Raw genomic sequence first — 20,450 nt, forward strand, 5'->3', positions numbered from 1 at the left:
GTTTGCACAGAGAACTTCAACAACACATCTTATGTTCAAATTTAAGGTTAGAAACATTCAAAGCCCCCCTCCCCCCATAGCCCATTGTCTGACCGATTCCTGGAGCTTTCTGGGCTCCTGACGATTTCCCACCATGGCGAAATGGGGAAGCATGCTCTTGACTACAAGTCGACTTTTCCAGTCATCCATTGTTTGACCTGCAATTTTATTCTTGACTCTCCCAGGCGCTTCCCAAACGACCTAGACACAGGGCTTAGGGAGACAAAAAGTACACTGTCTTTCAGACACAAAGATGAGACCATTGACCCCGTGAATCACAGACTTGCACTCTGAGGACAGGTTTGGGTGGAGTTGGCTACGTGCATTTTTCTTGCCTCTCTTTCCACCCCACCACCCTCACTGAGCCCTTCCCACCTCCAGGGATGAGGGGCACGTCTGGTAGGCAGTTGGCTGGGATGAGATGGCAGTCTCTGGAGAGCTGAGGGATGGGTAGAGGAACAGCCCGATGTGACTAAATGACATCGGGCTTCAAGGCAGGGAAGGCTTTTCTGCAGGACACCATGAGATCTTCTGTTCTCTAACACAGAATTTTTTTTTTAATATGAAAACCAAGGTGGTTGGATCAGGTGATGGCTTAACTGCCCTTTCAGCTCTATTGAAGCCTTCGGTCCATAGAAGGGGCACCTGCCAACTCTGCCCCTGTGAGCACCAAACCAAGTGAGCAGACTAACAGGTCATAACCCGACAATCACTGGAAGGAAGCAATGGCTGTTGGAAGGGGCTCACGAAACTCCGGTGCACTGGTTTACAAAAAGGTAACAGAACCAGCTGCAATCACGATCACGGCTGTGCCAGCTGATGCCCTCTATGACAGACGAACAGACACATGCAAACCCAGGGACAGCAGATGTGTTTTATTTCTTTTTGTTTCTCAGAATGTCAACATGGAATTAGAGCTCTGCCAAGAGATTCATTTGTGAGGGAAGCTCTCCTTCCCTAGATCTCCTTGGCAGGACAAATACTGGTCTAAAATTTCCGTATCCACATATCTGGCTCTGGAAAAGTGCAGACGTACTTTCCCCATTCCTCCAGTGCAGACAACTGAAACCTCTGGGCCTTACATATAAAACAAGCACCAGAAGACCCTGAAAGGTGGGGAGAAGAAAGCAAACTGGATAAAGACCTTGGGACATAGGGAACGACGCAGTGGCAAACTCCCTGGGTTTTCTTTTTGCCTCACAGATCCCAGACTGGGACTGAAGAAGCAGACGACCCAAAGTACCAGTGAACACAGACAAAACAGCTCCTGCAAAAGTCTCCTCTCTTTACTCAAAGGGCCAGTAAAGGGGCAGTCTCCCAAGACTGAAAACTTTTATGCAAGAGCCAGTCTTCTTCAGCTAAACACCACAGACAAAAGGGTGGTCCCACCCAGTCCCATCAGCAAAGGCCAGTTGGGAGCCTAGACTCCACCCCCCCGAACAGAAATGAGTCATCTCCCCTGTTCCTGCCAGGGTGGTGTTAGAGGATGCCGCACAGAGTCAGGACCTTTGCCCCTGCACAGGGTCATAAGTCCACATCCCATCCCTTCCAATGTCAGCAGAGGTCACATGGGGAACAGTAATGAGGCACTCTTGCCCATCCCACCCACGGTGGCATTAGCAGAAGCCCAGTGGGGAGCTGGAACTATCATCACTGCCCAGCAACAATGAGAAGTTCCAACCTCCTTGGTGTCAATGAAGGCTAAGTGGAGAATCTGGATTTCCATAGTTACCTGGCAGAAATGAGACAGTGCACCCCTTTCCCTGCCAGAGCATTGTCAGAGAAAGCCAGCTAAACAGAAGATCTAAATGAGTGCTGAAAATCACACTTCAGGTAGGGAAGGGGAATCAAAATATTCTCAGATGAACGAAAACTAAAAGAATTCATTAAGAACAGATTCTCCTAAGAGAATGGCTAAAGGGAGCTCTCTAAACAGAGAGGAAGTGATAAAAGAAGATGTTTTAGACATCACTGAGGAAAAAGGAACCATGGAAAGAGAAAAAACATGGGTAAATAGAATAGACTTTCCTTTTCCTTAAAAAGTTTTCTAAATTATATTTGGCAGCTGAAGAAATGTATATATGATGTAGTACCAAGAAACACCAAAAAAATGGCATACAGAAAGATACATGCAGAAACACCATACACGAATCAGCAAATGAAACTCTAAAAAATTTTCAAGTCACCTACAGGAATACAGGAAAAAGAAAGTAGGGACAAATACAGAAAGCAAACAGAAATTAAAAATAAATTGGCAGAATTAAGCACTAATATCAGTAAGTACATTAAGTGAAAATGATCTAAATACAGCAATTAAAAAGAGATGTTGACAGAGTCAATTAAAAAAACAAACATAACACAACTATATGCTGTCTGCAAGATGCTCACCTCAAATATAATGATATGGACATGTAGAAAGTAAAAGGATGAAAAAACTTTTAAAATCAAGCAGGGGTGGCTCTGGTAACATCAAATAACTTCAGAACAAAGAAAATGACCAGATACAGAGAAGGGCAAAGGATCAGTCTACCAAGAAGACAAAGTAATTCTAAATGTGTATGCACCAAACAACATAGCTACATGATATACACGTCAAAATTAACAGTAACTGAAAGAAGAAATAGAAAATTTGACATTTATAATGGAGACTTCAATGTCCTCTCTCAATAACTGATAGAACAATTAGAAAATCAACAAGATATAAAAGAACTCAACACCATCACCATTTAATAAGATCTAATTGATATTTATAGAACACTCCATCAAGAAAACAGTAAAATTTACATTCTTTTCAAGCATCCAAGAAATATATACCAATACAGACACCATTTGGACTATAAAACAATCTACAAAAATTTAAAAGCATTGAAGTAATATATGCTATTTTCTCTGACTACAGTGGAATCACAATAGGAAACAAAAACAGAAATGACAACAGGAAAATCTCCAAACACTTGGAAACTAAGCAACAAACTTTAAAAAAAACTCAGGAGTCAAAGAGGAGGTCTCAAGAGAAATTTTTAAAATAAACTGAACTAAATGAAAATGAAAATATATTACATCAAAATTTGTGGGACACAAGTAAATCTGTGCTGAGAGAGATATTTACAGTTATAACAGAAATGAGGGTAAGTCTAAAATCTATAAGTTTCCACCCAAGGAACCAAGAAAAAGGAGAATAAACCCAAAGCAAACAAAGAAGGGGAAAAAAAAAAACAGATATTAAAAGTAATATTGAAATGATATTAAAAACAGCCAACAAGCCCATGTAAACATGCTCAGTATCAACAGATGTTCAGTCAGTTCAGTTCAGTCGCTCAGTCATGTCCGACTCTTTGCGACCCCATGAATCGCAGCAGGCCAGGCCTCCCTGTCCATCACCAACTCCCGGAGTTCACTGAGACCCACACCCATCGAGTCAGTGATGCCATCCAGCCATCTCATCCTCTGTCGTCCCCTTCTCCTCCTGCCCCCAATCCCTCCCAGTATCAGAGTCTTTCCCAATGAGTCAACTCTTCGCATGAGGTGGCCAAAGTACTGGAGTTTCAGCTTTAGCATCATTCCTTCCAAAGAAATCCCAGGGCTGATCTCCTTCAGAATGGACTGGTTGGATCTCCTTGCAGTCCAAGGGACTCTCAAGAGTCTTCTTTAACACTACAGTTCAAAAGCATCAATTCTTTGGTGCTCAGCTTTCTTCACAGTCCAACTCTCACATCCATACATGACCACTGCAAAAACCATAGCCTTGCCTAGACGGACATTTGTTGGCAAAGTAATGTCTCTGCTTTTCAATATGCTATCTAGGTTGGTCATAACTTTTCTTCCAAGGAGTAAGCCTTTTTTAATTTCATGGCTGCAGTCACCATCTGCAGTGATTTTGGAGCCCAAAAAAATAAAGTCTGACACTGTTTCCACTGTTTCCCCATCTATTTCCCATGAAGTGATGGGACCAGATGCCATGATCTTCGTTTTCTGAATCTTGAGTTTTAAGCCAACTTTTTCACTCTCCTCTTTCACCTTCATCAAGAGGCTTTTTAGTTGTTCTTCACTTTCTACCATAAGGGTGGTGCCATCTGCATATCTGAGGTTATTGATATTTCTCCCAGCAATCTTGATTCCAGCTTGTGCTTCTTCCAGCCCAGCATTTCTCATGATGTACTCTGCACAGAAGTTAAATAAGCAGGGTGACAATATACAGCCTTGACTTACTCCTTTTCCTATTTGGAACCAGTCTGTTGTTCCATGTCCAGTTCTAACTGTTGCTTCCTGACCTGCATATAAATTTCTCAAGAGGCAGGTCAGGTGGTCTAGTACTCCCATCTCTTTCAGAATTTTACACGGTTTATTGTGATCCACACAGTCAAAGGCTTTGACATAGTCAATAAAGCAGAAATAGATGTTTTTCTGGAACTCTCTTGCTTTTTTGATGATCCAGCGGATGTTGGCAATTTGATCTCTGGTTCCTCTGCCTTTTCTAAAACCAAAGGAGAAAAGCAAAGGAGAAAAGGAAAGATATAAGCATCTGAATGCAGAGTTCCAAAGAATAGCAAGAAGAAATAAAAAAGCCTTCCTCAGAGATCAATGCAAAGAAATAGAGGGAAACAACAGAACAAGAAAATTAGAGATACCAAGGGAACATTTCATGCAAAGATGGGCTCAATAAAGGACAGAAATGGTATGGACCTAACAGAAGCAGAAGGTATTAAGAAGAGGTGGCAAGAATACACAGAAGACTGTACAAAAAAGATCTTCACGACCCAGATAATCACGATGGTGTGATCACTGACCTAGAGCCAGACATTCTGGAATGTGAAGTCAAGTGGGCCTTAGAAGGCATCACTACAAACAAAGCTAGTGGAGGTGATGGAATTCCAGTTGAGCTATTTCAAATCCTGAAAGATGATGCTGTGAAAGTGCTGCACTCAATATGCCAGAAAATTTGGAAAACTCAGCAGTGACCACAGGACTGGAAAAGGTCAGTTTTCATTCTAATCCCAAAGAAAGGTAATGCCAAAGAATGTTCAAACTACCGCACAATTGTACTCATCTTACACGCTAGTAAAGTAATGCTCAAAATTCTCCAAGCCGGGCTTCAGCAAGAGATGTTAGAGAAATGCAAATCAAAACTATGACATACCACTTCATACACAGTAGGATGGCATAATAAAGAAAGGGAAATAACAAGTGTTGACAAGAATGTGGAGAAATTGGAACACTCATACATTGTTGGTGGGAATTGAAACATTACAGCTGCTAGGGAAAGCAGTTTGGCAGTTCTTCCAAAGAAAGTAACATGGAATTACCATCAGATCCTGCAATTCCATTCCTACATATATACCCAAAAGAAATGAAGATCGATATTCAAATATTTCTACACAAATGTTCACAGTAGCATTATTCATGATAATCAAAAGGTGGAAACAACCCAAATGGCCATCAATGTGTAAATAAATAAACAAAATTTGCCTTGTCCTTACCACTGACTTATTCAGCCATACAAAGGAATAAATTATTGGTATATAGATAAAACCTACTAAGTGAAACAAGTCAGTCACCAAAGGTCACATATTATATGATGCCATTTATACAAAATATCCAGAATAGCTGAATTCATGGAGACAGAAAGCAGATTGGTGGTTGACAGGGACTGAGGGCAGGGGAGAAGAGGGGACTAACTGCTTACTAGAGATGAGGCTTTACTTTGGGTGATGTAAATTTTCAGGATCTAGATAGAGGAGATGGTATAGTACATTGTGAATGGACGAATGCCACTAATTGTCATTTGAATTTCACCTTTATTTGTTTGAAAAACCCACCAAATACTGGCAAAAATGAGAGAAACTGGATTATTTATGCATTGTTTGAGAGAATGAAAAGTGGCAAAGCTACTCTGGAAAACTCTTTTGGCAGTTTCTTAAAAACTGAACATGTAATTATTACATGGCCCAGGATTTGCACTCTTAGGTATTTATCGCAGAGGAATGAAGTCTTGTATTCATACAAAAATTGGCAAACAAGCATTTATAGTAGCTTTACTCAAGATAACCTCAAACCAGAAACAACCCAGAAATCTTTGAATGGATGAATGATTAAACAAACTGGTACCTACATACCATGGTATACCACTCAGCAATAAAGACATGACTGTTGATAATGACTTGGATGAGTCTGTAGAGAATTATGCTGAATGAAAAAAAGGCAATCCCCCAAACTTAGCCACTGTGTGATTCCATTTATATAACATTCTTAAAATGACAAAACTATAGAAATGGACTAATTAGATGTTGCCAAGGAGTAAGGAAGGGGTTGGTGTGGAAGGGAAGTGGATGTGTCCATCAGTCGGTGAAATGAAGGATTCATGTGGAGATGGACATGTTCTGTACCTTGACTGTACCCATGTTGGCATCCCAGTTGTAATATAGCTTTGCAAGATGCTATCATTAGGCAAAGCTAGTTAAGAGGGCACAAGGGATCTCTTTGCATTATTTCTTACACATGCATGTAAATCTACAATTGTCTGAAATCCACAGTTACAATCATACGATCATATTATTTGATACAGAAGAAGCACATCACAAAATTCAACACCCATTCATGATGAAAACTCTCAGAAAACCAGGACTAGAGAGGAACTTCCTCAACTTGACAAAAAGCATCTGCAATATTTCTACAGCTAACATCACATTTAATAATTAAAGATGAAAGCTTTCCCTCCAAGTTTGGTGACATGGCAAGGATAACTACTCTCACCATTGCTCGTATCAAATCAATATGTTGAACATCTTAAACTTACCCCATGTTGTGTATCAAATATATTCCCAAGAAAACAAAAAACAAACCAGAAACAGTACTGGAGGTTCTAGCTAGTTCATTAAGGCAAGAGAATGAAATAAAAGGCACACATATTAGAAGTAAAACTCTCTCTATTTGTAGGTGATTTGATTTTCTACATGGAAACCTTAAAAAATTTACAAAGTATATCCTGGAACTAATAAGCAAGTTCAGGAAGGACTCAGAATACAAGATCAACATATAAAAATCAATTGCACTTATAAATTCCAGCAAAGAATGCATGGGCACTGGGATTAAAAATACGGTACAGTTTACTATTGCTCAAATACTTCTACAGTGAAAATCAAGCAGATCACATCCAGGACTGTATGCTAAAAACTATCAAACACTAATGAAAGATCAAAGATGCTATAAATGTATAAAGGGATATTCTGTGTTTACAGAATGGAAGACTCAACATTGTACAGATATCAATTTTTCTCAAATTGATATACAGCTTTATCAAATTCCTATCAAAATCCCAGCATGATTTTTGGTAGATATAGATAAAATTATTCTAAAATTTCTATGGAAATGTAAGGGAAGGAGAAGAGATGAAACAATTCTGACAAAGAAGAATCAAGTGGAAGGAATCAACTTGCCCAGTTTCAAGACTTATTATATGACTGCATTAAACAAGATAGTGTGGTATTGGCACAGGGACAGACACATTGATTACTAGAACAGAACAGATTCCGGAAATAGATCCACATAAATATGCCCAACTGAGTCTTGACAAAAATGCAAAAGCAATTCAGTGCAGGAATGGCAGCATTTTTTTTCTTTTTTTTAAATTTTATTTTATTTTTAAACTTTACATAATTGTATTAGTTTTGCCAAATATCAATATGAATCCCCCACAGGTATACATGTGTTCCCCATCCTGAACCCTCCTCCCTCCTCCCTCCCCATACCATCCCTCTGGGTCATCCCAGTGCACTAGCCCCAAGCATCCAGTATCGTGCATCGAACCTGGACTGGCAACTCGTTTCTTACATGATATTTTACATGTTTCAATGCCATTCTCCCAAATCTTCCCACCCTCTCCCTCTCCCACAGAGTCCATAAGACTGTTCTATACATCAGTGTCTCTTTTGCTGTCTCATTACACGGGTTATTGTTACCATCTCTCTAAATTCCATATATATCGTTAGTATACTGTATTGGTGTTTTTCCTTCTGGCTTACTTCACTCTGTATAATAGGCTCCAGTTTCATCCACCTGATTAGAACTGATTCAAATGTATTCTTTTTAATGGCTGAGTAATACTCCATTGTGTATATGTACCACAGCTTTCTTATCCATTCATCTGCTGATGGACATCTAGGTTGCTTCCATGTCCTGGCTATTATAAACAGTGCTGCGATGAACACTGGGGTACACGTGTCTCTTTCCCTTCTGGTTTCCTCAGTGTGTATGCCCAGCAGTGGGATTGCTGGATCATAAGGCAGTTCTATTTCCAGTTTTTTAAGGAATCTCCACACTGTTCTCCATAGTGGCTGTACTAGTTTGCATTCCCACCAACAGTGTAAGAGGGTTCCCTTTTCTCCACACCCTCTCCAGCATTTATTATTTGTAGACTTTTGGATCGCAGCCAAGGAATGGCAGCATTTTTAACACATGGTCTGGAACAATTGAACATCTATAGGCAAAAAATAAACTTCACAGTCAATCTCATGCCTTACACAAAAATTAACTAAAAATAGACCAAAGAGTTAATTGTAAGATGTAACATTACACAAGTTTTAGAAAAAGGTAGGAGAAAAATCTTTGGGATGTAGAGCTAGGCAAAAAGTTCTTTCTTAGACTTGACAGCAAAAGCATGACTCATAAAAGGAAATATTGATAAATTAGACCTTATAGAAAGTAAAATATTTGCTCTGTGAAAGACCCTGTGAATAGGATGAAAACATGAATAGGAGAAAATACCTGCCAACCTCCTATTGGATAAAGGACTAGTATCCAGAACATATAAAGAATCTCAAAAACTCAACAGTAGAAAAACAAACTACCCAATTAGAAAATAGGAAAAAGACATGAAAAGACATTCCACTGAAGAGTTTCTAAGGAAGGCAAATAAGCACATACACAGATGTTCAATATCATTAAACATTAAATAATTGTAAATTAGAACCACAATGAGATTCCACTACCTACCTATTTCTCTCTCTCTTTAGTCGCTAGGTCATGTCCAACTCTTGCGACTGCATGGACTTTAGCCTGCAGGTTCCTCTGTCCATGGAATTCTCCAGGCAAGAAGACTGGAGTGGGTTGCCATTTCCTTCTCCAGGGGATCTTCCTGACCCAGGAATCGAACCCGGGTCTCCTGCATTGCAGGCAGCTTCTTAACCAACTGAAGTATGAGGGAAGCCCCACCTACCTATCAGAATGGCTAAAATAAAGAGCAGTGGCAACACCAAAAGCTGGTGAGAATGTGGATCATCTGGACCACTCACTGTCAGTTGGAAATGTAAAACTAGCTACGCAGCTATAGGATGACACAGCACTTGCACTCTAGGGCTTTTATTCCAGAGAAATGAAAATTTATGTCCACACAAAACCTACTATTATCAAACAAGCTACCCATTTAGCTCTAAGGGAAAAAAGACAAAATTGAAAAAAATAATGCTGCTTTGGCTCTTAAAGACTCCACTCTACCAATTTGTTGCCCTGCCCCTTTGCGGTTCCCAGCAGCCCAGTGTAGACAGGACAGGTGATAGAGCAGTCGGAGCTGTGTGGATGAAGGCAACCTCCTGACTCAGCATTGCATCACTACGCTTTGGGACCAGCTGGGCCAGGGGAGCACGGCCAACAGGAAACCCAGGTGAGAGTTCCCCGCCTGGAAACTGACTTTGGTCCAAGTCAGAAGGGGTCTCCCGCCACCAGCACCCCAGCCTCTCCAGACGTGACCTCGTTTCCTCTTTGCCTCTAGAGGAATCCAGGCCTGGGAACCAGCCCTCAGGCAAACCTTTCTGCCACAGCAGCGGTGTGCTACCTTAGCACACACGACGCCAGCTCGGGCTCCTTCTGCCCTGGCAATATCCATGAACAGCTAGATAGGAAGCCTAATGCCCCCCATTAACAGAAACCCAACCCCAGCAATGTTTCCAAGCACAATCCAAGGTTGTGGATGAACTCCCAAATCATCTGCTACACACACTTTGGATTTCAGCCTCAGAAATCCACGTGAATCCAGCTTTCTCTATTCACGTTGGCTTTAATACAGAGAGAAAATGCCACCCCTCTGCCTGCATCATCAAGTAAGTCCATGCTCCAGGGAGAGGCTTGGCTCTGGGGTTCAGTAGCCTGTTGACATGGGGAATGGTGTGGGGTGAGTGGTGTCCTCCAAGCTCAGGTTCAGGGCAGAAGATTGCAGGCAGTCTCTCTCCCTTTCAGCCCAGGCTTTGAAGGCACCCGAGGGACCCCAGGGTTATCACCAGCTCACTGCTCCCTGCCTTAGCCAAGGGCTCTAGTACCGGATGTCTTGCTGTGGACTGTGGACTCGGCCAGAAGTCTGATGTCCATCTCAACGTGCCACTCGGGGTCAGATCTCCGGGCATGACAGAGGAAGGAAACAAACCAAATCAGAGGCACTTGGCAAAGAGGCAAGGGGAGCATGAGGATGGAGCAACCCTGAAGGACTGAAATCTTTCCAAGCAACAGAGTCCAAGGCCCTCCCCCAAGGAACTAAGGAGCAGAAAGCCTTGGGCTTCAGACTGAAAGGTGCAAAGGCAAGCTACACAGGAAGGCCAAGTTGACTCCACATCTCTCATCCTAGCTGCTTCTTCCCCTATGGTCCCTGGATTGGGTGAGGAGAAGGGTCCTGCTCAGCCATTCCCATAGGAATCTCTGAGACCATGAGATCCCATCCCAGGTCTCTGGCTTGTTGGGTGTATTTTGAGTTAGGATAGGAGACACTGGGATATTAGAGTTCTCATTTTTTTTCAAGGGTGAAATTTAGCTTCCAAATGAAAGAAAAAGTCAAAAGACCTCTGGACTTCAAACGGGCTTACAGAGGGATGGAACCCAGCCAGGCAGGTGGAGGTAATAGGACGGCAAAATAATTCAAGTCTGTCTTCAGACATGTACATTGGTGTTAACATTGAATTGTGGCCCCCCATTCATGTTGATATCTTGACCCCAGTACCTTAGGGTGTGACCTTATTTGGAAATAGGGTAGTTACAGATGTGATTGGAGTAGGGTGGGCCCTTAATTTAATAGGGCTGGTGTCCTTATGAAAAGGGGACATTTGGACACAGGAGGGTAGCCTTCCTGATACCTTGATCTCAGACTTATGCTTTCTGCAAATGTGAGAAAATTCTTGTCTTTGGTTTAAGTTTGTGGAGCTTTGTTATAGCAGCGCTAGCAAACTCATATACCAGGGAGAAAAATGCTAAAGGGAAGGCACAGGTGCCAGTGAGGCTGGCCTGTGTCCACAGCCAAGGGGGGCTCCCTCAGGGAGCTTCAGGGCTTGTTACTCTTCAGAGGTAAAGGATCCTCTTGTTTGGATGACTAAGAGCTGGAGTGTTCTGAGCCCAGGGCCATCTGTCTCTCGGCACTTAAAGAACACCCAGTTCTGGACTCTTATTATTTGGCCTGTCCCACCACCTAAAGACAGGGACCCAGGCAGCTAAGAGCTGGAGCATCCAGCCCAGGGCTCTGCTTATGGCGAGAGCATCACAAACTTGTGTAGACAAAACTGGCTGGGGTGCAGGGCTGTGTGGAAAGTAAGAGGAAGCAACAGGAAGGAGGCACCACCACTGGAGAATCACAGGATGAGCTGAATACATGCCAGGAGGCCAAGGCCACTGCTATTATCCAGACCACCAGCAAAGAATGCCTGGTGGGAACAGATCCATCAACCCACTGCCATCAATCACAGCCATGGTGGGCTCTAATCGTAGCAGATGACCCTGCTCTAAAAGGAACTGGCTGCTGTGAATTCCGATTTGCCATGAGAGATGTTGGTGTGAAGGTGTAAGGAGTCAAGTGAGATGCCCTAGTCCAGAGGAGCTTGTCCTGGGTAAAATAGGGAGAGCCCAGGCTGGGCTCAAGGGTGAAGAAGACTGGCCTTCTAGATGTTAGGAGAGTCAGGGCTTCAAAGCCCAAGAACAGGCCCTGAAGCAGGAAGACTGGCTTCTCAGTCATGACTCCTTAACCTTGAAGATTCAGTTTCTTCACATGTAAAGTGCAAAGTTCTATATAGAAATCTAACAGCTACCACTGAGTGTGAATGGATTCAAACTTGGGTGGCCTAGAACCATCTGAAGGAGTCTGTCAGCCTAGAGTCTTGATGACTTGTTGGATTGGAGTCCATATGTCCCTAGGAATGCATGACACGTTGTTCAATATTTCTGTGCATTTGAAAAGAGTGCTTTGAGAGTATCCAAGAGCCACAAGGCATGTAATTACAGGTTAATAAATACCTCAATATTCTAAAACACTGCTTTCCTTTTTTTAAAAGTTGACTTGAAAAAGCCCAAAGTGATGTGAAGCAATTGGAACCATCACATATTGCCAGTGGGAATGTAAAATGGTGCAGCCATTCTGGAAAAGAGTTTGGCAGTTCCAGGATAAGTTAAGCATAGAATAGCCATGAAAGTGTGAAAGTGTTAGTTACTCAGTCATGTCTGACTCTTTGTGATCCTATGGACTGTAGCCCACTAGGCTCCTCTGTCCATGGGATTCTCTAGGCAAGAATACTAGAGTGGGTTGCCATTTCCTTCTCCCAGGGATCTTCCCGACCCAGGGATCAAACCCGGGTCTCCTGCATTGCTGGCAGATCTTATTGTCTGAGCCAGCAGGGAAGCCCCAAATATGACCTTATAATTCCATTCTTGGGTATAATACAGCCAAGAAAAATGAAAATAGGCCTCTACCAAAGCTTGTACAAGAATGTTCATAGCAGCACTACTTCTGACAGTGAAGAGGTAGAAACAACCCAGATGTGCACCAACTGGTAACTGGCTAAGCCAAACATGGGCTCTCCATACAATGGAGTATTACTCAGCCATCAAAAGGCATGAAGTACTGGTACATGCTACAACATGGATGAACCCTGACAACATTATGCCAAGTGAAAGATCACAAAAGACCACAGAGAGTATGATTCCATTTATATGAAATGTCCAGAATAGACAAGTCAAAACAGTAAAAACACATCAAATTGTATGCTTTCAAAGAGTGAATCATATGGTATGTAAATTATATATTAATTAAGCTTTTATAATAAAGACCAAATTATTATCACTCTCTAACTTGGGGTTTTAGAAAGTTGTTCCTTTTAGAAAAAGGATAAACCAAGGTTATAAGTTTGGGGAGAGGAAAAAGTTTCTATCCTGTACTCTGAGCAGGACTAGCCCCTAAATGACACAGAGGTGCTGGGACCTTTTCCACATTATCAATAAAGAACTTACAGACTTGGTTTCAAAATAATACCTCAAGATCTGGTTGCTGCAAATTCTGCTTCAGGGAACCACTGCAATCTGCCTCCTTTTGCATTTCAGATACTGCCACTGAAGTTATAAATGACCGGCCACCACACACACCCCTGAGTGCCCTGCACTGCTTGGTGATGAATCAGCTTGAGGCCGGGGGCTTCCGGCAAGTACAAACGTCCCATGGTCCTATGCAGTAGGTCCAGAGAGCAGACTTCTGCTTCAAAAGGAGCCGAAACTTGTACAAACCAACAAGTCAACTGGGATCACTGTGTTTCCAGCTGGCCCCACCTGGAAACAAATTTGACTCCAAGACCGAGTGGCACAGAGTGTCCATCCGTGACATCAATCAGAACAGAGTTTTCTGCAACTTGGGGACATCCAGAAATGAGGGCAGATCAAGACAGTCTTAGAGCAGGGATAACAATGCTGATCTTATCACATGATCGACTGTGGCAGAAACAGCCTGCGAAGTGATGCGAGGCCAAGTTTTGTCAAGACCTCATTTCTTAGTGGACTTGTCCACCATCATCTTTTTCTGTTTTAGACATCATGCGTTTTGAAAATTGAAAGTTCACTGGGATTTAAAGTGGTAGTCCAGACGGGCCCTCTAGATGCCGGCATTCCTAGGTGCTGAATCCCCATGAGTTCCCCCAAGCTTTCCCACAGTAGATGACCAAGGTGGGTGTTGTGCCAGAGGGGGCGTGTCTGGAAACTGTTCCAGTGTCCTCTCCAAGGCCAAACCTGCCACTCATACGTTGGTACACATACAGACACAGATGCACACAGTCACACATGCTCAGAGAAACATACACAGACACAGGTACCCACAGTCACACATGTACACACAAATGCACATACAAATAGACATCAGATGCACAGGTGCACACAGACACACGAAGACAGACACAAATGTGCACACAGACATACAAAGGCATACACAGACACACACATTCAGAGACACACACAGAGACTCTCTTGCTCGCTCTCTCCCTGTCCCAGGAAGTACCCAAGCACTAGAGGCCCAGGGGAAAGACTCCCCTTCTCAGTGGAGGATGTTCCCATCAGTCCCAGTCCCAGGGCACCCAGCCCCTCGATCTTGCCATCCAGATGGGCTTCTGTTCAGAAGCTCTCAGGCAGCTCCAGTACCACCAGCACAGGGAAGAGAAACATAGCTTCACCCTCTTCCCTCCCTGCTCACCCCTTGGCCCTGGCCCTAAAGGCAGACATGCAAGCAAGATCCTTTCCCCTAGACTTAACATACAAGAATCACTGGAGGTGCTGGGGTAGGGAGGACGTGGTTTGGTTTTGTGGCAATTTCAGTAGGCAATAGCTTCAAGCTTATCAACGAGCAGGCAAGTGAACATTTACAAAGTGTTTGGAGTTGGTGACCCAAAAGACATCCTGAGCGGAACACTGGAGTCAGGAGACCTGGGGTCCACTTCTATCTCAAACAAATCACGGACTCTCTAACCCTCAGATTCATCTGCAAAGTGCGGCTGATGCCCTTTGCTCTTTGCCTTTCACATGTACTGTGTGAGGGCCAGATGAGAATCAGAACCTGAAAGTCCCTGGGGAAGAGGACTGGGGGGAGCCAGCCCCTTTCTGCATTTCTGAGCAACGAAACTGAACAGCAGCTGTCACTTTTGTCCCCAGCTTCTATATACTCACACTTGGTTAGAGTCCTACAATGTTAGTGTGGGGAGGAAAACTACAGATGAGAAGGCGACCTTCTTCTTGAACAAAGAGGAAAATCAAGGCAGAGACTAGTCCAGGATGGCATGGAGTGTTGGGCAGAGAAAGCTAATACTACTTGTTAGGCTCACTGAATCTGGAGTCAGGGTGCAATTAAGGTGAGCTGGGCTGGAGACAGACACCCCATCTAATGTGCCCTTGGGTCCACATTCCAAAAGGAATGAGCCAAGAAGCCTAATATACCCCTGAGGCTGCCTCCCAGGCCATACAGTGACCTGACCTCGCTTCAAACCATCAACAGCACTAAGGGTGCAGTCTTTCCCTGCCAAGGCTGGTTAGCACACCACTTCACCTCTCCATTGTTCACTTTATTTCAATAGACCAAAGAGTTTGGCCTGGAGGACCCTACAAGCCTTGCCAACTGGCACTGCCTCGATGGCCATTCATGGACTAGGACTCCGAAGCCACAGTGCAGACCTCCTTCAGTGGCTGCCTGCAGATTCCTAGTGGGGCTGGGCAGGGTTTGGGGTCCCCACCTTCCACACTCAACCAAACACTCATGGGATCCCCACCCCAGATTCTAAACAAGGCCATCTGGAGATCAGAGCCCTGGACAATGAATTAGGACAAGGCTGGAGAATTCACCAACCTCAGAGTCCAGAACACTCTAAAAAGAAAGAGGAAACAAGGAAGGTGACAGGCAAGAAATGTGGCACTTGTCACCAGGCATTGCAAGGAGGCATCCTAGGAGGTCTGCACCCCAGTCCAGCCTTCTGTGTCCATCTACACTGTGGTGGGTTCAACTGAGAAAATGATTTAATAGGGTGTGTGGCGGGAGGGGAGGGTGTGTAACATGTGGCATAGAGGAGCAGTGAATTAAAAGAAGAAGAGAGCAATTAAAAAAAAATAAAGACAACTAGGCTAGAAAAGATTTGTGAAGAGTTCAGCTGAGTGCCAAAGAATTGATGCCTTCGAATTCTGTGCTGGAGAAGACTCTCGAGAGCTCCTTGGACTGCAAGGACATCCAACCAGTCAATCCTAAAGGAAATCAACCCTGAATATTCATTGGAAGGACTGAGGTTGAAGCTGAAACTCCAATACTTTGGCCACCTGATGAGACGAACTGACTCATTGGAAAAGACCCTGATGCTGGGAAAGATTGAAGGCAGGGGCAGAAGGGGACAACAGAGGATGAGATGGTTGGATGGCATCACTGACTTGATGGACATGAGTTTGAGCAAACTCCAGGAGTTGGTGATGGACAGGGAAGCCTGGCGTGCTGCAGTCTATGGGGTTGCAAAGAGTCGGACACGATTGAGCAACTGAACAACATGTTTAAATTGTCTTCCTGGGACCTCCCTGGTGTTCCAGTGGTTAAAACTCTGTGCTCCAAGGCAGGGGGCCTGGGTTCAATCCCTGGTCAGAGAACTAGATCCCACATGCTGCATCTAAAGATTCTGTGTGCCACAACTAGGACCTGGCACAGCCAAATAAATAAATAAAACTTTTAAAAAAATAGTCTTCCTGAACACATTCCACTCTCCAGATGGATATTGGATAATAAGAAAAGCACTAGGGTTGCTCTTAAAGACTTCATATGAAATCCCATTTGATGGGAGGAAATGTGCTTTCACCACTTACTATGATGTAATAAATTATCTCCATTCTTGGAAATGCCTCTCTGCAAGTATTTTAGATATTATTTCACAAATGAAAGAAAACAGTCAAGGCTGCTACCATCAGCTTTGGAGGAAACAATCTAATTTTCCAGATATTTATCTATTGCAAGTTGGCAACAATGGCTCGGGTTACTAAAGACAGCGGGAGAATGCCTGTGCATTTCAGAAATGGTCCCCAGACACTTCCCTTTGAGAACACAGTCAACAAAAATGCACAGAAGCAGGCATTAAAGATGAATGCAATTTCACAGGCAGCCATTCAGATGCACGGCATGATAAAGAGGCAAGAGCAATGTGGTACAAATGAGCCTGTCCTCTAGAAGAGCAGGAAGGGAACATGGACACAAATACCTTTAGGAGGCTACTTGGGTTGATAGTGAGAGTGGATTTCTAAAGTTCAAACTACACAAGTTCTATGGCTGGCCCCATGCCAAGTTAGCCTATTTATCAAGCAAAAACTACTCCAATCCATAAGCCCAAATGCTAAATAATACTAGGGTGAATAAGACATTTTTACTTGATCATAAGTGTCTTCCCTGAGTCAGAAAAAAATGATGCCATTTTGGAGCTTAAAACTGGGGTTTAGAACCGCAGTGTTCTAGTCTACCAGAAGGAAGAAGGTTCTTGAAAAAGACCCATGTCCTGCTTCAGGCTTACCCTATAGTGCTCAAGGGACCCAGGCAGCTCTGTGCACCAAGAAGGCAGCCAGGAATCCCAGGGTTCTGGTTTCTCCTTGATTTTATTTTCTAAGTTTTTATTGGAGTATAGTTTCTGTACAATGTTGTATTACTTTTCTCCTTAGTTTTATCCATTGTATTTCTTCTATACTAATGTCTTCAAAATCCAAATCAGGACCACCTCCATAATCTCAGCAGTCCTTCCTGCTCTAATTCTTTCAAGGATGAATATCTAACTCCATTGTGGGTCAAATACAAATATATATTTCTGTGCTTAATTCAAACAGCTAAAGCTTAAAAGCCACATTACCAAGATACATTACAAACCCACAGAACTCGAGATGCTTCAGAGGAGTATCAACCATTACTGAACCTCAACTGTGCACAGAAAGTGAAAGCCACTCAGTCGTGTCCAACTCTCTGTGACTCCATGGACTATACAATCCATGGAATTCTCCAGGCTAAAATACTGAAATGGGTACCTGTTCACTTCTCCAGGGGATCTCCCCAAACCAGGGATTGAACCCAGATCTCCTGCATTGCAGACAGATTCTTTACCAGCTGAGCCACCAGGGAAGCCCAAGAATACTGGAGTGGGTAGCCTATCCCTTCTCCAGCATATCTTCCTGACCCAGGAATCGAACTGGGGTCTCCTGCATTGTAGGCAGATTCTTTACCAGCTGAGCTACCAGGGAAGAAGATATGGAATTCAGAAATTTACCAGATAAACACTTCTGTGCCAAGACTCTGCAGTTCATTCATCCCATCAGCCATCTATATATTCATGCAATCAAGCTGCCTGTGTTACACTGAGCTGTCCTTTCTCTTTCTCCTTATACTAAGCAAGTATGAGAGAGTTGTGGAGAAGGTGTAAGAAAAGAGACAAACTTTTCATTTTGTATTGCAGTTAAGGTTTGGTAAAGTCCTGTTACTTCTATAACCTTGATGCATCCAGAAGGTACTGTTTTAATAATGCTTTTTATTTTTTTTAATGGTAAGAACCCTCTGGTGGTTCATGAAATTCATTTCATATTCATATATGAAATTGCTTTTTATGAGAGAGGATCTCTGCTGAGTTTCTCTTGGGCACTGGAAGTTAGAGGAGGAAGCCCCCACACCTTTAAAGGCCGATAGGGTCTCTGGTTTCTATGAAAATGTTTTCCACTGTCAAAGCACTTGTACTCAGAAGAATCAGAATGAAATGAGCCCAAGGCTTTGTATCTAGTACATGGCAGTCTACATGCTGCCTGCAGGGTTGCACACAGGCGCTCATTATAACTTCTAAAGTTGGAATCAAGAGCCCTGGGTTCAAGTCCCAGCTTGGGGAGGTCATGGGATACACTGCCTGTATCTGGAGTGTGCTCATCACCCTGTCTTTCTCCAACCTGATGACCCCCACTTGTCTATATTGCTGGATGGAAGCTGGGGTGCACCAGAGCAGATGCTGAGACCTAAGGCATGGTCACCCTGACAGCAGGCCCAGCTCAGTACTGAATCACCATCACTGAGGTCAATTAGAAGCTCCCAGTTTTTTTTCCTCAAGCCACAGTCCTCCCATCCCATTCTTGGGCAGATGAATTCAAGACCCAAATATAGGACCTTGCCTTTTGTTTCTGTTGAACCTCCCATGACAATCTTGGGTCATCAAGATCTCTTTGGATCCTACAATACTTTCACGCTACAGAGAATCCATCGTCTGGGACTATGTCAGGGCCGGATGTGTTAAGAGTGATTCTCTCATCTCATCCAGATCATTGAGAAAAAAAGCAAAGCAGGCCAAGAGGAACTTGCCTGGAATGTGCCCCAAGACTTCCTTCTCCAAGGGGGACAAGACTCCACAGCCTTTGGATTCGGTCATTTCACTGGTTACACAATCACATAACTGGGCTATAAATGAGGATTTCACAAGCCCTGCTGCCAAATGCTTTGCTGAGGTCCAAAACCACTTGCCTGCTTTTCTCTGCCCTACCTGCCTAGGGAGCTTCTCCAACAGAAAAGAATATTCTACCCAACGCACTCTCCCATGAGCCCGTGGGGACTAGGGGGGAGCCCCACTCCTTCTGCTTTTGTTTCAGACCTGCTCTGGGCTGGCTTCCTTCTCTAAGCACCCCCATGTTTGCAACTGCTCCAAGAGCATGTTCTACAATTTTCCCAGGGAGCTGCATCAAGCTAATTAGAATCATGTAAGATATCCAGTTTAAGGAGTTTCTTTTCTGGAAATTTGCAAGTAGCTGGCCCACCTGGTGCTTTATGGTTCTTTTTGGCAGTTCTGCATGATCCAGAATGCTCTCCCCTGCTCTGTGCCATGGGGGTGTCATTCGTCCCAGCTCTCAAGGAATGGGAATGCTATGCAGCCCCTTCATTTGTCACCATCTTCCCATCGAGCTAAACCATATAACCAGCTGATCTATGACTCCCAGGTTGAAGGGCATTCTCTTCGACAAAGAAGTCTGAAGTTTTTCTCCCAAGAGCCTGGCTTCTCCTCCTGCGGATGAGTCTCTTCGCCAGCCCAGGACTCCTTGAATGTGGGGTCTCCTTACCTTCTTCTTTCCCTTCAGTCACATACCCCAGTGCTTCACCTCTGACTCGGATACATCTTGGCTGCTTTGGTTTGATGCTGTGTTGCATCTCTAGACGGTCTGGAGTCTTTGAGCTTACGTCTGGTTGGTTTGAGTTCATGGAACAGGATTTCTTCTCATCTTCCCTGTGTTGTGCCTCTGGCAAATGGGTCCATTAAATAAAGTGGCTTCAGTTCCCCAGTGGCCTGCCTGCTTCTCCATCAGGAAGTGCAGTTTCTGCTCCTGGGGCTCTGACAGCTCCCACCAGCTGACTTGCTGTGACCCAGGAAAGGAGGAACCAGGCCAGAGAAAGCCACCCTGGTAGCAAAGGGCTCCACTGCCCAGGTCTTTAGGGCAATCCTGAGATAGGTGCAGTGTGGGATATGGTGACAGCCTCCCAGACGCAGTGACAGATGGCTTCTAGGCAGCCTCCAACTTGTTGCAGATGACGCCACTATTTGGCCTTGGCTAGCACTTCCCCACCTGGCTTGGAGGCCAAATCCAAGAGGCACTGGGTGCACCAAAGGCTGAAG

General features: G+C 43.8%; 1 protein-coding gene across 4 annotated transcripts in view; it reads right to left on the reverse strand.

The window, feature by feature from the left end:
* MAMLD1 (mastermind like domain containing 1) overlaps positions 1-20,450 on the reverse strand; it is a 117,587-nt gene that overhangs the window by 53,862 nt on the left and 43,275 nt on the right. For all 4 annotated transcript variants that reach the window (XM_070365763.1, XM_070365762.1, XM_070365765.1 and 1 more), the window contains exon 2: positions 94-252. In XM_070365763.1, the coding sequence (XP_070221864.1) occupies positions 94-189 (96 nt within the window). In that variant the 5' untranslated portion in view covers positions 190-252. The remainder of the gene's footprint in view (positions 1-93; positions 253-20,450) is intronic.

This window comes from Bos mutus, chromosome X, assembly GCF_027580195.1.
Source record: "Bos mutus isolate GX-2022 chromosome X, NWIPB_WYAK_1.1, whole genome shotgun sequence".
NCBI classification, from domain to species: Eukaryota; Metazoa; Chordata; class Mammalia; order Artiodactyla; family Bovidae; genus Bos; species Bos mutus.